Source organism: Citrus sinensis, chromosome 7, assembly GCF_022201045.2.
Source record: "Citrus sinensis cultivar Valencia sweet orange chromosome 7, DVS_A1.0, whole genome shotgun sequence".
Taxonomy (NCBI): Eukaryota; Viridiplantae; Streptophyta; class Magnoliopsida; order Sapindales; family Rutaceae; genus Citrus; species Citrus sinensis.
Genome location: NC_068562.1, coordinates 28,530,172 through 28,553,055, shown reverse-complemented (window position 1 = coordinate 28,553,055; position 22,884 = coordinate 28,530,172). Strand labels below are relative to the sequence as shown.

The window sequence follows — 22,884 nt, the reverse complement described above, 5'->3', positions numbered from 1 at the left end:
GTAGAAGATATTTATGTTCAAGGAGATACCTTTAAACAGTTTTATAAGAGTTGGTTAATTATAATACTGAAAATAAGTTATCTACGTTGTCATTATTAAAACTACTCATTCATAAAGATATATTTTGTCATTATTGTAATTAATAATGAATCGATGATGCTTTATATATAAACGACAAATAATTTCTTTTATGAATTAATCAAAGTACGACAAATAAAAAAGTAAGATTAGAAAATCATTAAAAGTATATTTTTGTCGTTATTTAGTAAAAGAGAATTAGGATTTACGTGTATACAAACACGACAATAATTTTTTTTTTTATATTTATATGTATGCATAACTATGATAATGACAATTTTTTTTTCTACAAATTATAAAAGCTCAATAAAGAATTAATAAAAGAATTTTCCCACAAAAAAAAAAATCTTCACTTTTGTAATTAGTGAAATGAACCATAACCATTAGATTTTTGAATTGGCTCATCAAGTGTACTTGTAAACCTCTTAACCCAAACGTCCTTGCTCTATGAAAATTGTACCCTCAGACTGCAAGTCAACGTCAGGTCAAATGTACAACAATTTGAGGCATAACACGAATAGCGAGGAGATAGAGTTGACTCTGATCTAGCAGTTAATTCAAAGAATCTGCTCAATTAATTTACAACAAACCAAATACGGCCACGTACACCGAGTTAGTTTCCTTTGTATCCAGCAGCGCCTACAACAATATAGAATCAGTAAAATTAATCAATAAAAAGTTGATTGGCTCTAGTTGGTGGTCGTGGCTTCTTTTGATTAGTCTGTTATTGTTACAATTTTCTTTGTGTGCACACAAACTTAACCCCATCAAAGGTGGCAATGTACTAACGCATGTGACTCAAAAGCCCACCAGGCAAATCAAACATTTTTTGCTTTCTCTTCTTCAGCTTTTCTTCTCTCCGATTACAATTACACAATGGGTAAGAAAATCGAGATTAAGAAAATTGCAGATGCCAAAGCACGTCAAGTGACATATGCTAAGAGAAAAAAAAGTTTGATCAAGAAAGCAAGAGAAATTTCTGTTGCTTGTGGAATCGATCTCGTTCTTATCACTTTTTCACCTACTAAACGCGGTCGTTCAACTAAATTTTGCAGTATGAAAAGGTTCAAGTAAAAATTTTTCTTTATCGTATGTTAATCTTTAGTATTAATCATGTTCATCTCTAAGCTTGGTCTAAGGTTCTTCATAAAAAATCTTTTGTGAAATTATTAGATGTTATATATATATATTTTATCATTTAAGTAATTTTTCTCCCTTTGATCCACAGAATTGAAGATCTGATTCAACGTTACCTCAATCTTTCACCTGAGAAAAAATTTCAGTAAGTACACATTTTATAAATAAAATTTTTGTTTTATTTTTTCTTTGATTAATTTGCTCAAAGTTTTTCTTCTTTTGAATAATGAATGGTCAATCGCTTATTAAAACAGTGAAGTGAACAATTGTAAGGTTCATTGTGAAGCAAATATATGTAAGGTACATCTTAATATATAGTTTTTATTCTTTATTTTGTATATATATATATATATATGGATTAATTGATTAAAGAAATTTTATTATACACTAATTTTTCGTAATCTTCAATTGTTGGTGCCATAGAAACATGTACATTGCAATTGCCAAACATCAGAGAGGCTGAAGCAGCTTGATCGCGTCATGGGTGATGAAAACGAGTTGCGTAACCTAAAAAATCAGTTTGTTTTCTCTCTCTCTCTCTTTCTTTCTTTCTCATGCGTTTTTAGTTTTGACCGTTGTCGTTTTAGGCATGCATGCATGGTGACATTTGCGAGTCTATCACGTTCACAGCCATCACTGTTTCATTGGTCGACGTGGATCCATTAACAAATTCACAAATATTTTATCTCAATTAACATGTATCAGTATATGGAATTTATTGACCATATATATTTTCCTCAATCGATTCTAATTTGATTCTCTTTTTTTTTTTTTTTTTTTGTTCTGATGCCTTATAATCGCAACTTTTATGTTGTCTCCATTTCGGGTTCAATTTCAATTAACCTACACTTGCACAACACAGAATTAGAGTGAGTACTTCAGCTTTTAATCTTTATTAATTATTTGGTTTAATGTTAATTACTGTAAAATTAATCATTTTTTTTTACTTTAATTTTGATTTTTCATTAGGATCTTGAACGAAGAATTACTAGGACGTCGGTAGAGACAGAGATTGTAGAGGACCAGCTCCGGTAATTAAGTGTATATTATCACCAAAAAGAAAATGATAATTTATTTTTTGAATCCATTGTTGTTTTCATTTTTTCATATTTCTTGGAACCTTTGAAAGGTTTTATGAGCCCGACCCAAAAGACGATCTTTCATCATCTAACATTATTTTGTTGGAGAGAAACCTGAAACAAGCTTTGCAGCAAGTTCAGAATAAAAAAGTGAGTTTTTTTTTTCTTTTAAATTAATTTTTTTTATTTCATCGGTGGCTATTTATTAGTTTCTTTATTTCTTTTTGCAGAATGAGTTGATTAAAAGTCCGTTAAGAAAATACAAGAAGAGAAATCAGGTATATTCAATTTATATTATCTTAATTAATTAGATATATAGAAAAATGATTTGGAGGGAAAAAAAAAAGAAAAGGCTTTCCAATATTTTGTGTTTGTTGTTGTTACTTGAAATAATTAATATATACGTAAGAGTTGGATATGATTAGCAGAAGAAGGATAAGGCAAAACAAGATGATCATTTGACAAAGGAGAGGCAATCAAAAAACCCTAATTCTGGTTCACTTCAAATGCAGCATGATCATTTGATAAGCGATCCGTTCAGGTATTATCATCAGGGTTACAAACCCCTTTTAAAAATAATCAATTTCGTGGTACGTATTAGAATTTATTAATCTGATAATCGGGTCTTGTGTTTGAATCCCCTTACGTAATTGCATTTGCATACTCTATTTAGTCTTGCATGTGTGACTTGACATATTAATATTTTTTTGGGTCAAACGACAACATAACAGGAAATTAGTGCAAGTTTTGAAAAAAGTCCCAAGTTAAAACCCCTCCATTGATGCATTTTTGTTGCAGTTCATCAAGTTTTCCCGAGTGCTCATTTCAAGAACTACTTGCTCACTCTAGGAGAGTAGCAGCTGCAGGGAATTTGCAATTTCCACCGACTTACTCAAGCTCAGTCCAGGTGATAATTAATAAGCTAATTATTAATCTCTTACTTAATTACATTTGTCATCCGCTTACACATGTAATTGAAAAATATGAGGTTTTTCTTTTTTCTCGTAAGATTATGCCTTGTTAATTTATCTATTTTCATGGTTTGAGAAAATTGTTATAGCATCAGCCCCTAATGGGGGATCAAATCTCATCACTTGGGGTTCCAAATCAGCAGTTCAATTTCTCCTCTGTGGTATGTAACCCCCCCGCCCCCCCCCCCCCCCCCCCCCCCCAAGCAAAAAAATAAAATAAAATAAAATAAAATTATACAGCCTCTAATTGCGAGCTTTTTCAATTGATTGCATTAATTTGCAGGGGCTTGACGCACCAATGCAGGGATTTCATCAAAGCTATCCAACAGAAACACATGGGCACAACTGGGTTTGCAGCTCAAACTCAAAATATAAAATTCTATTTTCTGTTCTTCCTTCTCTTAAAATTTTCAATTGACACTAATTTTGGTATTATTTTTTGGAACCAGATTAATGCGAACAATCAAAATGTAGTGCCACATACATCGCACTTTCAAGCAAATCCTAGTAAAGTGGATTTTACTGATATTAATAATATGTTTAGTACTATTCAAAATTCGGATCATTTCAATATTAAATTCGATCAACCATTCAATTTTGAGAGGTATATATAAATTTTTTTCATTATTCTAAGAAAAATCAAAGTTTTTATACTACTCAAGGCCTCAAAAAATATTTTCTTTTGACAATTTCAGGGTCCCCAATACTATTGCCGCTATCACCATTGACGGTAACAACAACAATTCCGAACATTTGAATTTCACCAATGCTGTTACTGGTGATTGTAGCAACAATGGGAGTGTTGTTGACAACAACAACAACAACAACAACGGTAGCAGCATTGAAAACAATGGCAGTAGTGATGCAGATCCAATTGCCCAAATTCCACCAACAATCGTATGTGATAAGCCTCTGGACTTTTTGTTATTTAGTTGATTCATATTAATTAATTAAATTGTTTAAAAATATTTTCTGAGATAGAAAAGAGAAATTGTATTTTGCATTTTCAGCATCGTGGGGCATATTTGATTAATTGCATATATTCTAAAAGGGCCAATTAAGTTGAAAAGCTTTCTTATTTTTACACAAATTGTAGATAGTTAGATTCATTAATCACTCTCAGTGTGTATTAATAGTGTTGCATTAATTAATTATGCATTTATCACCCGTGTTATATTCAATCTTAACCATTGAAAGTACATTGACCCAACAGCCTATAAATTGCTGATTTTTTTGGGGGGGGGGGGGGGGGGGGGTGTGTGGTTGAACAGGACAATACGTACATCCAAAATGTAATGTCACCAACGTTTCAATTCGAAGCAGATTTTAATGAGGTGAATTTCGCTGATGGCACATTCAGTACTATTCTCAGTAACGCCAATCAACCTTTGAACTCTAAGAGGTACCTTTTTTTTTCCGAATAATCCTTAACAAAACTAGGTAACTTATCTAAAAACCCTTAAAATTAAGTCAATATTACATTTTTTTCAGTGTTTTTTCTCCGGTAGACTATGAACCTATTTTCACCAATAACAACAACAATGATAATGGCAGCACTGAAAAAAATGGAGGCAGCGAAGCGGCTCTTAGTACTCAAGTAAATCTATTGCCAAATTCTAATGAGGTAATTAAGTTGATTATATATTTATGAGCCAAAATTAAGTTTTTCATTTTAGTCACCTAACATCCATTTTTAGTAAGCTCTCTCTATTTATTTATTTATTTGTTGGGGGATTATTAATTTTGTGTGACCAGGCTGAGAAGGGAAACAAGGAAAATAATTGGTCACTGGATTCGGATGATTTAAAGTGGGCAGAAGATTTGAATTGGGAGGATCTTCGCATGTTACTGGCTGAATTTTAAAATTTCGCTTTCAGCTTGAGAAAAATAATTAACTCTGCTTAAATGTACTAAAAGTTTAGACCTTCAAAATTATAATGTCATGATAATATTGCACTTTGCACGCATGTTTATTTTGATTTTTGAGTTTTTTTCTAAATAGGCAAAAGTTATATGATCTTTCTCCTAAAATCTAAAACCTATCAAGACATCGAATTTAAAACCCCTTGCAAACATAAATATATATGAACATTCTTCAGAATCACAAAGAAAAGAATAATCAGCCACCACCAAGGCCAACATTCTGTTGCTGAATCTCGGAACTTTGCAAAGATGCATTGTTCGGCCCCGGGTTCGCATTTCTAGCACTCTCCCCGTAATTACTTGCAGTAATAGATACTTGAGCACTACTAGCATCATTATTATGAAGCTGCTGTTGTTGTTGGGCCAGCTACTGCTGCTGCTGCTGCTGTTGCAAGAACCCAATGACAGCCTGCTGCTGCTGCAAAAACCCAATGATGGCCTGCTGTTGCTGTTGCTGTTGTTGAAATCCAATCCCAACTTGTTGTTGCAACTGTTGTAGAATCCCAACCACGGCCTGCTGTTGCTGTTGTGAAAATCTCAACGCTGCATGCTGCTGTAGCTGAATATGCCGTTGTAGCTGTTGTAAAAATCCCGTTACCGCATGCTGCTGCTGTTGTGCCTGCTTCTGTAGCAGTTGTAATGACCCAATCACGGCTTGCTGCTGTTGTTGGACTCGCTGTTCTAAAAATCCCATCGCTGGCTGCTGCTGCTGGGCCTGGCTTTGCTGGTGATGTTGCTGTTGCAAGAACCTCATCACGATATGCTGTTCCACTGCTAAACATTGGACCCTGACATAAATAGCAAGGGACTCGTTCAGTTGTTGATCCTCCCAACTTTGCAAAGACGTGTTGCTCGGCACAGTACTCTGCAGACGATCAAGACGCAGTTGTACCCGTTGTAAATACTGGATCCATTCTTGCTGGTGTTGCTCTTCTAAAGTCTGGAACACGGCCTGTGTTTTCTTTTCAAAAGCCTGAATCGAGGAGAGAAGTAAGTTCTTTTGCAGTTTTAAAAAGTTTAGTCTAGCATTAGGACCACCAGCAACATAAACATCGGCAATCCTCTTCGTATTCTTCAAAAAAATCTTCAAAAAGGCCTTCAAAAGATCAACTCTTCCCGGAGGCACAAAGGCGTTCATCGCATTCACTATTTGATCCACGCCGAACACCCTACAAATTTTAAAGACTTCTTTTGTATCAGAAGCATCCCCACCCAAACAATTCTCCAACCCATTATCTTTAAACATCTTAATCACATTCTCTTTTTCTGCATCACCACCACCGATCTCTTTCTCATAGTCATTCTCCCCTGATGATGCACGCGCAGACATATTGATAGCTATTTTTTCAGGTAAATAAATTAAAAAAAAAAATCGAAGAGATTGATTTATTGGGTTTGTTGAATTTGAAGAAGTGACCACAAACCCTTTATAAATAATAACAAGATTCCGACGCAGCGGCAGGCGCAGGGCGCAACGGCAACGCGCGCTTATTTTGATTTTTGAGCTTCTGCTATGTACTTTCTTCTAAGTTGTTTGCTGTAATGAGGCAATTGTATCAATTAATCTGACCTAAACGTGTCACATTACATCATTATGCGATCATCTAATCACATAGATTATCATATATTATTATTGCACGTAAAAGTTACAATTCACTTGTAGGATAGTTACGTTTCGAGATGAATATACACACGATGTTAAATTACCGGATGACCGTACCTTGACATGGTAGGGTCAAAGTCCTTTATTACTTAATGCCTCGATATAGTGTATTTTCTTTTGCATTTTGTTTATCTATTTGTGAAGGTTAAAAAAAAAATATTGTCATGGCAAAAAACTAACTTATAAGGTGGAAACTAGTTGGATCTATTCCTTAAAAATTAAAATATTATTCTTACATATTTACTTAATATATATGCATCAATAAAATTTAATAACTGCGAAACTTATTTTATAATACAAATTATTTATTTAAATACTAAGAATAACCTTATAAAAATAACCGACTCTCCGGCTAGGCTTGATTATTATTATTGTTGTTGTTGTTGTAAATAGATTATAAAGTGGATCACATTTAATTATCGTATTAGGAACAATGATCTAATGTGGAGTCATGGAATGCTCTACCAATGAATAATCTGATACTATTATGGTGAAATGGCGCGCACCAAATCACCACTCCTTATTAAGTACCTGTCCGAGGCATAGTGTCTACAATTCCTAATCATCACCCGGATTAATGGCACACTTATCTACATCTTACGGTCCAAAATCATCCTCCAAACCGGGCCCCACTTCAATATCCACAATTTTCCCCATAACCAAGCACTTTCAGTTACCCACGTTCTCAAGCTCTCAACTTAAAATGGCGGCAGTTTCAACACCAACAATCATTTGTTCATGTTCTTCTTCATCCTCATCTTCTTCACGTTTGTCATCAAAACAAGCACACAACACAAAGCAGCAGCAGCAGCAGCTTTCTTTTGACCCAAAGAAGCGTTTTTTTGAAGTGGGCATTGGGCTTTTAGCTTCTTCAGTAATTGCTTTGACCCCGTTAGAAGCCGATGCTACCAGGATTGAGTACTACGCCACTACAGCTGACCCTCCATGTGAGTTCAGCTTTGCTCGTTCTGGCCTTGGTTACTGTGACATTGCTTCTGGCTCTGGTGTTGAGGCTCCTTATGGCGAGCTTATCAATGTGAGTCTTCAATAACTTTCTCCCTTTCTTTTAGATTTTTTCTCTTTCATTTTTTCTGGGTTGATTGAATTATCTTTGATTATTTTGTCCGCACGTTTTAAAATGGGAATTTGAAGCTAGACCGCCCCTTCTAATAACTAATAATTTAAGACTGTATTGTAGCTAGACAATATAGTCCCAGGATGAGCATTTTAAAACATGCCAATGTGACATAAAATATTCAAATGATAATATTAGTGCGGAGTGGCTTTCTTTTTTTGCATTTGTGGGTGACATATTGCATTAGATTTCAGAATTTGGATAGTTATTGATGAAAATACTTTCACTATGACCAGTTACAAAAGAAATATGTTGAAAATTTGGTTTTTGATATTAACAACTAGAACTTTAAAAGCCTTTTTTCTGCAATCAGCTGCTGAACATATATATGCACGAACAAGTTTTGGAACTTGCAGTGCAATTTGATTTCTATCCCAATTCATAGTGAGCACATTCTTCTGCCAATTGTCCCAAACTTTTAAAAAATGTTTGATAGTCATTGGGAATGCCAGTGAGATAAATAGGTTTCTTGTGAATATTCTTTTGATAGAATTTTTAGCACATCATGAATCATGAGTAATACAGAATGATCTTTGAAACCAAGTGATAAAAACTATGAGAATACCTGTTACCGAATATTCCACAAATTTTACTGATTTGTGTTCTTCTTTTTGCAAATATAGGTTCACTACACTGCAAGATTTGCTGATGGGATAATCTTTGACAGCAGCTATAAGCGTGCTAGACCTCTTACTATGCGTATTGGAGTTGGCAAGGTACAAAATTGTATTAGTTGTTAAATAATTGGTTTGATCCTGTCTACCTGTCTATCATTGAAGTGTCAAAATATGACTTCACTTGCTGTCTTCATACTCGTGCCCAGGTCATAAAGGGGTTGGATCAGGGGATTCTGGGGGGTGATGGAGTACCTCCAATGCATGTCGGTACGTTTTTAAAGACAATAATTAAACTTGTGTACATTCATAGTTTATATATTGCTTCATAACTTCCCACAGAATTGACACATCTCCAATTTCATTCAGGTGGAAAACGCAAACTCCAGATTCCACCAGAGTTAGCATACGGGCCAGAACCTGCAGGATGCTTTTCTGGTGAGGTTCATTTAGGACTGAATATTTTATAATCTAGACTTTTCATAATTGGAAATGTATACTTAACTTTGTTGCTTAAATAGCCAACACCTTAGCATATTTTAATCAATCATTGCAGCTGAGAATATTTCAAATGCTCCAATCCGTTAGTGCTGACTTTCTAATAGCTAGAATCTGAGAATATTTGGAATGCTCTGACTCCTTAGTACTGACGTTTTAATAGCCAGAACTGAATTCTCCATGTTAACATCTCTCTCTTGCTCTCTAGTGTAAAGAATCAGTATTCCACTTTCTTGGACTTCAAAATTAGTCATTATTATGAGGCTTTGCTGTTAAAATTCCAATATAATTCAGTTTGTACGATCTCATGTGCATGAGGAAAGAGGTTAGGTTCTTTCCGAAGAACAGAAATTCCCGCAATGATAGTTTCCAGTGTGAAAGTGTTTCAGTTTACCAGTTTTTAGTAACTAAGTTTGTTAAAATGTGAAATCAAGGTTAATATTACTTTATTATTTAATTAAACACAATGCATACCAAGTGCTATAAGCAATCATTTTTGCAGGAATTATTGGATTCTGACACTCATTTTCTGGTTTATGTAGGCGATTGTAATATACCTGCCAACGCAACTCTTGTGTATGATATTAATTTTGTTGGCATCTACTCGGGGAATCGCAAGTGAAGACTAACAAGATTTAATTGTTCAAAGTTACATGAGAAGCCTGTGTAGGTCAAGTGAGTCCACTAACATCCTCTATGTGATATTACACAGTTCTGAAAAAAGTAGTAGCCTGTGTATAAATGAAAGATTGTTCACCGTTAATAAAAGCACCTTTCCCTTTTGTATATTTAGAAGATGAAAATTAAAATTCCACAATAACTGGTCATGTCTGGTATTTAACTCAAAAAACTTAACTACAAGATTCCAATCTATATTCTTGCTTAAGCAAATAAACAGAATGGAGCTATCCTGCTTTTTTTAATCTACAATAACAATGAAAGATTATTCACTGTTAAACTGCTTGTTTCAGCACAAAAGTTTTGAAATCTATGCTAGGTCAATGTGATTACAGAGTGGTTACAGTCTCTGCCCCATGTCCGACACTTAAAAATCATGGGTCGAGGTAAAATTAACAGTCCGATAATCAATAAATCACTTTTGGAAGTGTATATGGAAGAGTTGACCAGCATATAGTATAACACACATCCATCAACCCTTTTTCAGTGAAGTTCTCAATCAGTTGATTTACTTTTAATCGTTTGGTTAGCCTATGGTCTTATTGAAATATCGCCAACAGTGTCCGAGATCATATGTACACAGGCTAGTTTTACAAAGTTTACAAGGCAATATCGGCCATCACATTACTTTATGTTGAATATGTCTGTAGGTGATAAATTTATGTGCTTTCTCTCCTTTGATATGTAGAATTTCCTTTAAAATTTAATTTTTTTAATCCTTTTCCTCGAAAGTTTAAAGCAGTGAACCAGATAATGCATCCAAGCATGGGTCAGTCTGAAGGGTCTAAATATCGTGGATAACAGCACTAGTCACCTTTATCAAAAGGATCATGGAGCCTGTAGCTTGCCAACTCATCTGAGCCTATTTGGAGCAGAAACACAACTAGTCTTTGTTGGAGTAATTATTCATCCCGACTGATTGAACTAGATGCGTGTTCTATTTTTCACGTATAGAATGCAGCCTAAATTTTCTGCCAACGGTATTTATAATTTTCTTAATTTTTGAATGTTGTTTATATGCTGCATTTTCCAGATTGGAGCCCTTTAAAAGCTATCAATACAACTATACATCTACATTACAAGGGATAAATATATCTCTGTTCATCTCCAAATTATTGCCATACGCAAGCCACTTCAGTTGCCGTAAAATGCAGCATATTATCAGAAAATATACAGGTCAAATGCAGTATTGGTGTATTGCTTCTACTATGTTTGCCATTACAGATTTAACTTTATGTGTTAATAGATTATATGTGAATTTGATGGTGGATACGCCTTTTGAAACTGTGTCCGTTGCACATGAATCCTTTGTTTATAGAAATGATGCGTCTTTACGCTTCCTTTGGATCTGAGAAAGTTTTGAGAAAAAGTAAGAAAATAAATGGAAGTTGATTCTTCTCATGTTTGCCTCAGTGGAAGAAAAGGATTTGCTTTTCTTGGGAAATTTCCTTTTTGCTTTTCTGCCTACGCCCTTTTGGCAATCTATGGATTTGAACTAATTTGAATTTAGAGCCTTGGACCTACTACAGATAGTGCAACCATGTGTAAATTACGCATTTCAATTAAACCAACAGAGAGATTAGGAAATTTTAATTTTACATTTTTTTTTTCAAGATGGCCTATAGAAAGAAGAACTTTTGAATATTTGTAATGCGAGCAAAGCCCAGTTATCGTGTGTTGGAAACCTAACCTTAAGTTTTTAGGTTAGACGGTTAATTGATGAAGTACTCGAGCCAAGATCTCGTATTAGAATCTTCACTATCATTTGCATGCCTCATTGCAACTTGTAGTACTAGAAATGGGCAGCATCTTGCCATCAGCTACATATGTACAGCCAACTAGCATGCACTAAATTTTTTTCTCATGTGCAGTGACGTCAAGTGGGGATTTCTCTTATCTCATTTTTTGTTTCCTCTGCTGTTTTGGGACCAAATTGGTTTGAATTAATTTGAACGTTGGGTGGAGAAAAAAGATTTCTAAATAGAATTAGAAAGTCAGAAAAGCGGAGTTTTTGTTTTGAAGTGTGAGCTATAGCGAGATGTTCACTTGTCGAGCATCCCCTTTTCTAAAGAAGCTTCAAGACGTAGCTAGAAATAACAGCACCTTTGCCATTGCCACATGCAGCACAGTAGCAGCCAGCTTGCAACTCTCTGTTTCTATACATGGTTTTGAAAACTGCTGTGGCCAAACCATAGTCATTTCAAGCCGTAAAATAGAAACCCATGAGTAACATTCATGAGTGACATTCATGCCAAAATGAATTGTTTCATGATATTAGCAATATTCCTTTAAATTAAAAGTCTTTTGCATGCAAATGTTAGCTCTTTTGTGTTACTTGCATTTGTAGTTAGGCATCTTCCAAGACCTGCTCTAATCAGTTCAATGATAGAACAGCCCAAGGATCCAGTTTGAAAGGGTGAAATCTACCCGTCCTCACATAGGATTGAATAGGTTGATTTCCATTCCTCAAAGATTGAAAATTATTGATGCTAATAGATTACGTAAATTACATTGAATATAAAAATCTTGATGATTTGATTTTGGATTTTGGAAGAGATGCAAACATCATCAAATGACAATGACTCTTCAATTATCAACTGTAAAAGTAACATTATTATGTAAGCAAGATAACTTTTTCACGATCGTTTAATAAAAATTCAATAGTTGTAAAAATTTAAAATAATAATATCATATTATTTTTACAACCGTTAAATTTTTATTAAACGACTGTGGAAGAATTATGTCGTAAAAATAAACAAGTTGTAACTACCCTATAACAACTTAAATCTTAAAGCTCCAAGTCACCACGTTCATCAAACGGTTAGATTTTCACAATTATTTAATGAAAATACAATGATTATACAAATATAAAATAATAAAATTATATTATTTTCAGAATCGTTAAATTTTTATTAAATAATTATAAAAAAATTATGTACCTTACGCAATACATAATAATATAAGATAAATAAAGCGGGTAACTAAAGCCGTAAAAGTAAGTAAAAGTAAGCAAGTTGCAGCTGCCCCATAACAATTTAAAACTCCAGGCCCCCACATTTAGAGCTGGCAAAATTTGACACGACCCGATTACCCGACACGAACACGATACCAATAAATGGGTATGGGTCGTCGAATTTAACACGATTATTAAATGGGTCGGGTTCGGGTCAACACGATTTTTTTCCGTGTCGGGTTAGGGTTACAATTCTTGACCCATTTACCCGATTAATGACCCGATTATATTTTTTATTTTAAAATAATTTACAGATTCTTGTCATCAAAACTCAAATATTATGATGATTTTTTTTATTTTTTAAAAGGATGAATATAGACAAAATATTTTATTTATAAAATTTTAAATACATTTAGAGCTTTAATAGTGTAAATGTATAAAATATTGGTAGACATGTATATTTTATAATATTGATATATAATATTATTTACATATATATAATTAAAACCTCAATAGTGTGTGTAATATTTTAGTAGATATGTATATTTTATAATATTGATAAATTATATATGTATATATGGATGTATGTATGTATGTGTATACATATGTATAACAAAGTGTAAATATTTAACTTTTATTTAATATATAGATATTAAACGAGTTATTGGGTAACCTAATTATTTTTTCGTGTCGGGTTTGAGTCTCAATATTTTAATACGATTATTAAATGAATCGGGTTTACATCGACCTATATTTGACACGACACAAACACGACCCGATGACCCTTTTTGCCAACTCTACCCACATTAACTCCTCCTTGAGTCATTTACAAAGCTGACAAAAAAAAAAAATAAAAAAAGAGTGCTTATCAGGTCCAGTCAGAATGGAACTAAACAAAACATTAATCAAACCACTAACCTTCTCATTAACATCTCTAATAGACCAATAATATTACAGCAAAACCCCAAAACAGAAATCAGAAAATGCAAAAATCCTAATTCGCCACAATGGAATTTTACAATGGTGTTTTGCAGGTAGTCACCGAACTGATCATCAGCTGAGAAAAAGCAGCAAAAACAGGGGATTTTAAGTGCTTTTTCTTACAATATTACATAATAGAACAAGCATTTGGATTGTCATCACTAAACATAGATATATAAGGATCTTCAAGTGTAGTGACACTAGCATTTGTTGCTGTGCCTTCAACTTTCCTGACATAACCAGGAGGAGCTCTCTTGTCATAAGCACCGGCAATGTAAGGCTGAGCCACCAAATTGTAAGGCACATACGGCCAAATCTCTGCCCTTTTCCCTGTTGATTTTGCCTTCTTTAACACCTTGTTTGCTTCAACATAACCAGTCACACTCACTTTCTGTTGCTTCCTGTTTATCTCCACCGACTTCACCCCTGCTCAAAACAAATGAAACTTTCATTTCAATTCCGTTTCAATAAACATTACTCAGCTTGTTTTACAAAACAGAACATCGAAAGCAAAACTCACCGCTTAGTGAAGAGACAGCGTTCTTGACTTTAAGCTCGCAGCCATCACAGTCCATTCTGACTTTAAGATCAACAGTTTGTAATTGCTTCTTCTTCTTCTTGTGCTTATGGCCAGAGCTTCCCATTAAATCAGATAAATATTCTAAAGTCCCCGCAACTCCCATTTTCTGATTTTTAAGACTTTTTCACCTACTGGGGTGTCAATGAAAAATTCTGAGAAAAACTTGTGAGAATGAGAACCAGCAGAAGCTTGAAAGGTGTTTCTAAAATGTCACTTGCAAGTTGTGAGGGGTGAATTTATACTAATAAAGAAAATGGAAGATTAAGGTAGCAAAGAAGCTGCAGAGGAGCTTCCTTACTCAAAAACAGATTCTTTGCTTTGCTTTGCTTTGCTTGCCTTGCCTTGCCTTGTAACAAACAAAGAAAAGTGCTTCAAATTAAGGCTAGCTGTTGTGAACCTCTACTGCTTCTGCTTCTTAAATAGACTTTCGGACAGATTTCAAACAGAGGAACAAAGGTTGTGGACCCCAAATAAGAAGAGTAAACAAAAGCTTTTTTCACCCTACAGACATTGATATTTTGGTAGTTTTGTCTTTTGGAGTTTGGACAATGCTTTAATGCATTAAAATATGATTTGGGCTCTTCTTAATGTACAAGCCAATTATCTTCATTTGTAAGGAAATAATGTAGTAAATTTTGCATTGCTGTCCTTGTATAGTTGCACATTTATAATTGTGCATCCACATTCTTATAAATATGATTTTAAAGCCCCCCCCCCCCCCCCCCTTTTTTTCCGTTCCGTTCATTTGCTAGTAATAAGATCATGATAAATTTTTATCCATTTGGTCACTCAAAAATTGTGTTTATTAGTTTAATTAGAATAATTTTTATGTATCATGAGTGTTGAAATTGAATGTTGAAAGTATTATATTTCTTTTAAAAGATATGAACATTATTATTTATAAAAATCTAAATAAATTTTGAATATTCGCATAGTTGTTTGAGAACTAAACATGCAATGGGAATCATGTCCCCAACTATCTTTATCATTAAATCATCTTCCAATCAAATTGTTCAAACCAACTTCTATACATGCAAAGAAGCTAAAATATAAAGACGTAAACATAAATATGAAAAGCATAAGATTTTGTAGTTTGTATGCTTAAAAACATCAAAATAGAGGGACATAAATGCAAAAAATGCTCCTTTCAGGAAACAAATTGTTAAAGCGCTTGAAAGGTATTCATGGAAAGGGACTCGCTCAATCACGGAAAGCACGTATGAATGAGCAGCTGGCACACTCAATGTGAACATCACCACTGTACACGTTTTGGGAAAAAATCATAAGCTCTGATGATTGACAGGTGGCAAGGATCTGGCGGTGAAGATGGAAAGAAGGAGCCTCATAATTGGAGCTTGCTGCGGGCCCCACAAGTTCTGATTGGTTGTTTCCAAGGTTTGTTTGATCAGCAGGCGCGTGTGCGGAACTGTAGAAAGGAATAAGACGTTCACGAATTTCAACGCAGATATTTGTACAGAACTTAGCGGCTGCCTTTATTTAAATAAGGAGTAATGTAAAGTATTTCATTGTTAAGTTTTTTAAGTCCATTTTTAAATAATACAAAATCGTTTTTTTTTTTTTATAAAACAAAGAAAGTATTTTTATTACCCATTTTTTGTATGAAGAAACCAAGCCAACAGCAAGTTTGGTTGGGGGTACAGCTGGAACAAAGCTGGTGTGATCAAATTATTTTTTTATGTAATTAATTTTATTAATTGTTAAGAAGGAGAATGTAATATTAATTTAAAAACTCAACATTCTTAGTTTAGAAAGTGAAGCTTCCAAGTTATGCCACGGTTCCTACCTTCCATTTAAGTTTTTTTTTAAATATTCAAATTAACAAACTTGGTCCCTAAATTATGCACGAAAAAACATAATAAAATGTGAGAGGTGATAATTTTATTATTTTTGAGCCATGTATTGTCTCCTAACAACTAGTCTTTTTGCGGCCTTACATGCATATATTAGATTACTTGTAATCCACTCCTTTTTTTTTTAATAAATTTTACTGAAAGAATAATGTTTTGAAGAGAGCTTTCGAGAATTAGAAATTTACCTCAATACTCATATTCATTAATTTTTTTAAAAAAATTTATCAATAAGAATTGAAAAAAAAAAAAAAACACCTACACCCCAATGTTTGAGAAAATGATTATAGAAACTTTTAAGTTTTCAATAAAAGGTACTAAGACTATAATACCTTTAACTCGATTAAAACCCAAAAGATTGATCCCAAAATTTTACAATAAATAGAAATAGCGCACCAAAAAATGCAATATGCATTTTAAAATAATTTTAATGTTTAGTTTTTTATATTTTACAATCTATTAGACCTATGTTATTATATTAAAGTAATATTTAATAATAAATAGAAACATAATATTAAAATAAATTAATTAAAAAATATTTTAAATATTATGTAAAGAATAATTTTAATATTATTAATATGGAGATATTTTGTTAACTGTAAAATCTATTTAACCCAAGTATTTATTTAAAATCTTTTTAATAAATACAAATATATTATTAAAATAAATATAATAATTTAATAACTTAATATTATTTTAAATGTTAAAAATAGGCTAATATTATTTATATTAAATTCGTATTAATTAAAAAACTTTAAAGTCAATTTTTTAATTACTATATTAAAAGGGTATTATGGTTAAAAAGGGGTCTTCATTGCCTTTTTTGAGAACTTAGGAATTTTTGTTACCAATTCCCCATACCTTGACAGTGTAAGTGTCCTTTTTCCATAAGAATTCCTTGTTTTAGCAATAATTTTGCTTTAGAAAGCCCTTTTTTTCTCCATATAGTTATAACTAGAAACAATTTTTTACCATTTTAGTGAAACATCTAAAAAGAATTTCTTTCCTTCAATATGTCTAACATTTTCTGTTTTTTGAGAGTTTCATTTTGAAAGAAATTCTCATAATAGAAAAATATAGTACCAAAGCTCTTTGAGAATCAAACTTTCATTTTGCTTTATTATTCTCTCTCTCTCTTTTCCCAAGTACATGGCATTTCAATCCATGCATATGAATCTATGAAAGATCAAAGAAAGAGAAAAGAAAAAAGAATGCATCGTCAGTTAGTTAATGCAATTTAAGGATAGTAGTAATACTACACTAATAAAATATCGTGAATTGATTTAGTAATGTTGTAGTTTTCAAAATAATCACTGCTATATGTGTTGAAGAAATAATTAACTAGTAGTTAATAAAGAATGCAATAAATACGAAAATGTCGACCAAGTATGGATAAAAATCTGCGGATGTTATAAGTATTCTTCAAGTGTTAGATAAGTTAAAATGAGGAGAGGTTTCCAGCTCACTATTAATTATAATTCATGTTTAAATTAAAAAAAATCTAGATTTGTCAAATGGTTGATTTTCAATATTTAAAATGACCACTTAGTTATAATTTTTAATATTTATTATGTTTATTAGGTAAAAGGAGCTTTCTTGTTTTTCATGGTTGGTCATGAATGTGCTACACCTACTGTCATTCGAATTCAAGCAATATCAAAACACTAAGAATGCATAATTTGAGTGAGATTTCTTATCTCATTCAAATCTTAAAAAAAGAAAAAAAATCATAAATTCATGGTAAACATTTCAACTAGTCATTTGAAAAGAAAAAAAAAAGATATTATCATGTACTTGTGACTCGTCTTTAATTGGTTCATGTACAAAAAGGTGAGGAAGCAAAACCAATTCTTGCTAAAAGCCAAAGCCACTAGATTTTCTAATCAACCAGCAGCACAAGTAGGCCCAGAGCTGTTGAGATGTATGTAATTTTATTTCGTAAGCGTTCAGTGTAAATCTCGATGCTTTTTAAAATGTGGAATTGGCTAAAAAAAAAAAAAAAAACTTTATGCCGCTGTATGACGGTATGAGATCAAATTCTCATTTTTTATGAGTAACTAAAATTGTTATATTAAATCTACAATAAACCTAGACATATAAAATTAATCAAAGTATTTACAACTGGTGGAGGCAAAACTTTCCTAATTAAGGTCTGTTTGGTACAGCTTATTAAATAGAACTTATAACAGTAGAGCTTATACTAATAGAACTTTTGGACAAATAGTCATTGGGTGTTTGGTTGTCAATAAAAAATACACTTTTGAACCATTAAACTGTATGATATTTTTTATATTATATATTTTTAGAAAAGCTTTATAACCTCTACTCCCAAAAGCTCAAATTTTAGACTTTTGCTAGTAGAGATAAATTATCTTATTTAAACTAAAAAAATTCTACAAAAAAAATAACCAAACACTATAAAAATTTTTAAAAAGTGCTTATACGATTAAATAAGCCCTTATGGCTCTTAAATAAGCCCTTATGCCTCTTAAATAAGCCATACCAAACAGGCACTAAGTTAATTTAAAAGTCACAACTACTATATATATATATATAACCTCAAGGCAATAAAATATAATTTTCTTAAAGAAGAAGCAGGGAAAAAGAGAAAAAAAAACCCCTCAATGAAGCTATACATAAAGGCCGAAAGATTAAAGAAATTCCTGTGCCATCTTTTTCATCTGGGTATGTTTATTCAAAAGCAAAAGCAACAGAGTTTAAAAAATAAAGAGAGGGCGGTGGCAAAGTTAGTGCATGCCACAATCCAAAATCATACATTTTTTCAAACCCAATAATTGTTTTAAGCTGCTTCTCTTCATTGTCTTTTAGGCTTTCTCGTCTTCTACGTCCTGTCCAAAAGCTGCCTAATTTTCCACCTTTTATTGACAAAAAATAAAATAAAATCGATTAAAAAAAAAGAAAAGAAAGAAAAACAAACAACAAAGTAATAAAGTTTCAAAATATTAATAAATCAATAATAATAAATAAAGGTTCGATCGGTAGATACCGTAGATTTGTTTTGCAGAAAGTGGACACCAACACACGAACAAAAAACAAAAATAAGCACACGTGATTTATATGTACTTTTGTAGTCCCAGATTTTTTTCCATCTGAGAAAGAAAAAAAAAAAGAAAGACCGTTAATATTTTACGTAATAATTAAAGTGACGTAAAAATGAAAGACCAATACAACTGCCAAAGAATCATCAATCATAACAGAAAATAAAAGTTCACCAATTTCTTGAATGAATGCTCTAGAAGTTTCAGCTGAACAAACACTTAGAATTTGTTTATGAATACTAGGAGATGTCATTTGAAGATTTGTTGGAGCGTTGTTGAAAATAACACATTTAATCTCCTCATTGCGATTAGCAAGTAATCGTAGAAGCTCAAGAAAGTTTCCTCTATTTTTTTAACTTTGAGATTTATTATTACCACAGAATGCATAATGCAAAGTCTTGTCTCAAAAGAAATCAAATGCAATTAATTACAATAGTTAAACAAACTTGGTACTCCCTTAGAATTTTTTTAAAATGGTTAAAGAAAAATGTAGTAACATGTGTTTTCTGATTCATCAATGATTCACAACGACGGCTCGCTATGTTATGAGCACTATTTGCACCACCAACATGTTGTCTCAACATTTCTTTTTTCTTCCAATCTCTAAATCCTTCATCAACAAAGCATGGACCACCCCCTTGATTACTATTTTCTTCTCTGAAAACATAACAGTGAAGACAAAAAGATGAATCCTTTACTGCTATATTCTAACCAATCCACATAATTATCAAACCAACTCTGGACAAGTCATCGTGATTTTTCTCCTAATAATAAAATCATGGCTCTGAGGTTGAAAAGGATCTATTTGCAAATATGTTTTCCAAACTTCATCTTGACTATTAGGATCTAACTTTGAAATTGTTGTTCGTAAACCAGGATCCCTTTGAAGATCATGCAAATTGAGTCTAACTTTTTCTTCTGAACTACCATTCATTTTTTCCTGACAATGTTGCAATTGCTAAATTCTTTCTTAAATATTTATCCATGGTTGTTCAAAGAAATATGTTTATTGAATAAGTATAACATTTATTGTTCAAAGAAAATTTTCAACATAAATAAAAAGAATATACATGAAAATTATAGTTTACAGAACTAGACAAAATATTTATGGGTCTTGATTAAAAATTTAATGCACAGTGTACTGATCTTAATAACTTAATTTGTTCTTAAATCTTTCAATAATGGCAAAAATATTCATATATGGAAGCACAAAAATAAAAAATGAATATATAATAAAATTAGGGATTTTAAAATGGAAAAAGAAAAAAATAATAAAAAATTAGAATTAATGAACTTAGAATTTTAAAACATCAAACCATACAAATGAAGAAAAGTGTACGGAGTCCACTCACACAGTGACGCGCACTGCTAATCGCCTAATCTGCTATGCAGTCCACACTTTATTTTACGCAAGAGACAAAAGAAAGAGTAAAATTTATATTTTATTTGTTTTAATTGATTTTTTAATGGATTTCATTTGATAAAGGCGGTTCTCTTCTTGCCTTTATTAATTTTCATGAAACTATAATAGCTAATCAAATTATTTAGAGTTAGACATTTAAGTCAGGGGCAGTATGAAAATTTTTCAAAATTATGTTTGTGGGACTTTTAGAATTTCGTAATTCATCTGGGGCATTTTTATAAATAATGAATAAAATATATATTTTTTAAGATAACCAGCAAAAAAAAAAAAAAAACCAGCCCCAATGCTAGTAGTTTTTCAATATCAAAGTGACTTGGTTTTAAAACAAAACGCCCAGCCCAAATTTAGATTGTGCTTCCAATAATATCGAGGGCAATATTTCGAGCCTCATTTAGACTCTTTCTCATTACTACAAACTAATATATAAGAGTGTTCAGAATCCTATCCAATTCGTGGATTTGTGAATTGGATTGGATTAAAAATTTGATAATCCGTAATTAGTAGATTGGATATGGATCTACTTCTGTAAATCTACAAAAATCTGCGAATCTGTAAAAAAATAAAAAAATAAGTTAAAATACAATTACATTAAAACTATATTATATCTTATCTGATAATAATATAAAATAAAAATAATTAAATAAATAAATATAGCTTCCTAAATAGTTAATTTTCATATACTAATCTAAACAAATGAGATTTTTTTTTTATGTGTTATATTTTGAAACTTTAAATGTATTTTCTAGTTTTATTTAAACGATTAATTTATTTAAATCTTATTTAATTTTAATTTTGATAGGTAGTAAAATTATTTTTATATTAAATTTTTTTATTTAGTTAGTTCATGTATTGGCTAGAATAAAAATTTTCAGTATGTATACCAATTCACAAAATGATGGATTGGATATGGATTGGTTCAAATCCGCATCCGATCTACAGACGTATGGATTGGATTTGAATTGAATTATATTAATTCGTGAATTGAATTAGATTAAAAATTTATAATTTATAAAATTGTGGATCAAATATATATTAATTTACAATCCGTAAAATCTGATCCGTGAAAAAATACACATCTGTAATATCAAAATTGAAGATCCATGGATTAAAGTTGACATGGGTAATTTTAATGGGCCAACGTTTTAAGTTATCAAATCTTAGGCCCAAATCATAAATAATTCTATTTATAGGAGTCACTCTGCAGAATCTCAAATTCAAACATCAAAGTTCCCAATATTTCATTCGCCAAGATCCCGCTCAACACTCACAGTGAGGATCCGCAATTCCTCCCTTAATTGGCCCCGTAATAACGATGAGCGATCAACGGAAATTATCGACGCTGCAGTAAAAAGGTGAGTCTTATTGTGGAAATTCATCATGTGCACATATAACTCGTTTGCAAAAGTATCTTATAAAGATTGCATTTAAAAGAACATTAGTAATTTGAAGAGTCTAAAGATGGAATATAAAGTGAGGTGCTATTTGATGAAGAGGATCAGCACTCATGTCGCTTGAATATAAGGAAACTGAATAAAACGGCATGGCCAACAGAAATACTTTCCAAATCACCCAGAATAGAATACTTTTAAGAATGTTAAAATACAGCACTGACTTTTGGCAAAAGGTAAATCAAATATTGATACTTTGAGATTAATTTTGGAGCCACAGAACTCCAATGTGTCAGCAGTAAACTGTAAGATTATGGTTATAAATTCAATACCCACAAGATTTCTGATGTGGAGGGTAGCTTACCTTTCAAATCGGATTAGCAAAAACAATGTCTCGTTGCATAATATGGATTCCAAACGTTCATAACCTGGATGTGAATAAGTCAAATTACTTATCAAGGTAGCTATCATGTCGTAAGAAAGTTAATTTGTCATTGGAGATAAGATGAATAGATAACTTGTACCGTAGTTATTTAGGCATTTTGACATAATTCGGTCGGCTTAGGTGTTAATTGCACTACAAGGCAAATCTTCACTTACCTTATCTTACTAGGATTCTGTTTTGGCGCTTGCAGATTGTGAATTGAATAGGGAAGATCGAACTGAAAGTTTCAAAGCCTCAAGGAAGAATCTTTTATTGAGAACTATACCATTTTTGTTCCATATGCTTCACTAACTTCTGCATAAGCTCCTCTATATTGGCTTTAGCGTAGGCCTTATACAGAAGTTTATGTGTCGATGAATCTGGAGTCGCCCTCATCTTATGCGAACTCTCAAAGAGCAAATCTGCTTCCAG

At 32.2% G+C, this 22,884-nt stretch overlaps 3 protein-coding genes across 6 annotated transcripts; 2 read left to right on the top strand and 1 right to left on the bottom strand.

Moving 5' to 3' along the window:
- Positions 1 to 954: 954 nt before the first annotated feature.
- LOC107176423 (uncharacterized) lies at positions 955 to 4,201 on the top strand. The gene is made up of 10 exons (XM_052431406.1): positions 955 to 1,080; positions 2,185 to 2,246; positions 2,345 to 2,444; positions 2,525 to 2,572; positions 2,723 to 2,835; positions 3,093 to 3,201; positions 3,355 to 3,426; positions 3,549 to 3,614; positions 3,715 to 3,869; positions 3,961 to 4,201. Exons 1-10 carry the CDS (start codon positions 955 to 957, stop codon positions 4,199 to 4,201), a joined length of 1,092 nt encoding a protein of 363 aa, XP_052287366.1.
- A 3,265-nt stretch (positions 4,202 to 7,466) lies between these two features.
- Positions 7,467 to 11,123, top strand: LOC102606671 (photosynthetic NDH subunit of lumenal location 4, chloroplastic). Of its 4 annotated transcripts, XR_369107.4 has the most exons (7): positions 7,468 to 7,887; positions 8,610 to 8,702; positions 8,810 to 8,870; positions 8,970 to 9,038; positions 9,641 to 9,773; positions 10,509 to 10,674; positions 10,810 to 11,123. XR_369107.4 is itself a non-coding variant. In XM_006464204.4 (5 exons), the coding sequence occupies exons 1-5, from the start codon at positions 7,555 to 7,557 to the stop codon at positions 9,718 to 9,720; spliced, it is 636 nt and encodes a 211-aa protein (XP_006464267.1). In that variant the 5' UTR covers positions 7,468 to 7,554; the 3' UTR covers positions 9,721 to 9,884. The 4 variants fall into 4 exon arrangements, 1 of the variants encoding a protein (XP_006464267.1); XR_369108.4 differs by having other exon boundaries at positions 7,467 to 7,887; positions 10,519 to 11,123; XR_001508177.3 differs by having other exon boundaries at positions 10,509 to 11,123.
- A 2,507-nt stretch (positions 11,124 to 13,630) lies between these two features.
- On the bottom strand, positions 13,631 to 14,696 carry LOC102607180 (heavy metal-associated isoprenylated plant protein 23). Its single transcript, XM_006464205.3, has 2 exons — positions 14,231 to 14,696; positions 13,631 to 14,136 (listed from the first exon to the last, which is right to left on the bottom strand). The coding sequence occupies exons 1-2, from the start codon at positions 14,391 to 14,393 to the stop codon at positions 13,838 to 13,840; spliced, it is 462 nt and encodes a 153-aa protein (XP_006464268.1). The 5' UTR covers positions 14,394 to 14,696; the 3' UTR covers positions 13,631 to 13,837.
- Between the last annotated feature and the right edge of the window lie 8,188 nt (positions 14,697 to 22,884).

What these genes read in the sequence shown, in the direction of transcription:
- LOC107176423 (XM_052431406.1), top strand. Translation starts at nt 955, where the DNA reads ATGGGTAAGAAAATCGAGATTAAGAAAATTGCAGATGCCAAAGCACGT. An exon ending in TTGATAAGCGATCCGTTCAG is followed by an intron (nt 2,836 to 3,092) that starts GTATTATCATCA and finishes TTTTTGTTGCAG; the next exon opens with TTCATCAAGTTTTCCCGAGT. An exon ending in AAACACATGGGCACAACTGG is followed by an intron (nt 3,615 to 3,714) that starts GTTTGCAGCTCA and finishes TTTTGGAACCAG; the next exon opens with ATTAATGCGAACAATCAAAA.
- LOC102606671 (XM_006464204.4), top strand. Translation starts at nt 7,555, where the DNA reads ATGGCGGCAGTTTCAACACCAACAATCATTTGTTCATGTTCTTCTTCA. An exon ending in CTTATGGCGAGCTTATCAAT is followed by an intron (nt 7,888 to 8,609) that starts GTGAGTCTTCAA and finishes TTGCAAATATAG; the next exon opens with GTTCACTACACTGCAAGATT. An exon ending in TGCGTATTGGAGTTGGCAAG is followed by an intron (nt 8,703 to 8,809) that starts GTACAAAATTGT and finishes ACTCGTGCCCAG; the next exon opens with GTCATAAAGGGGTTGGATCA.
- LOC102607180 (XM_006464205.3), bottom strand. Translation starts at nt 14,393, where the DNA reads ATGGGAGTTGCGGGGACTTTAGAATATTTATCTGATTTAATGGGAAGC. An exon ending in CGCTGTCTCTTCACTAAGCG is followed by an intron (nt 14,137 to 14,230) that starts GTGAGTTTTGCT and finishes TGTTTTGAGCAG; the next exon opens with GGGTGAAGTCGGTGGAGATA.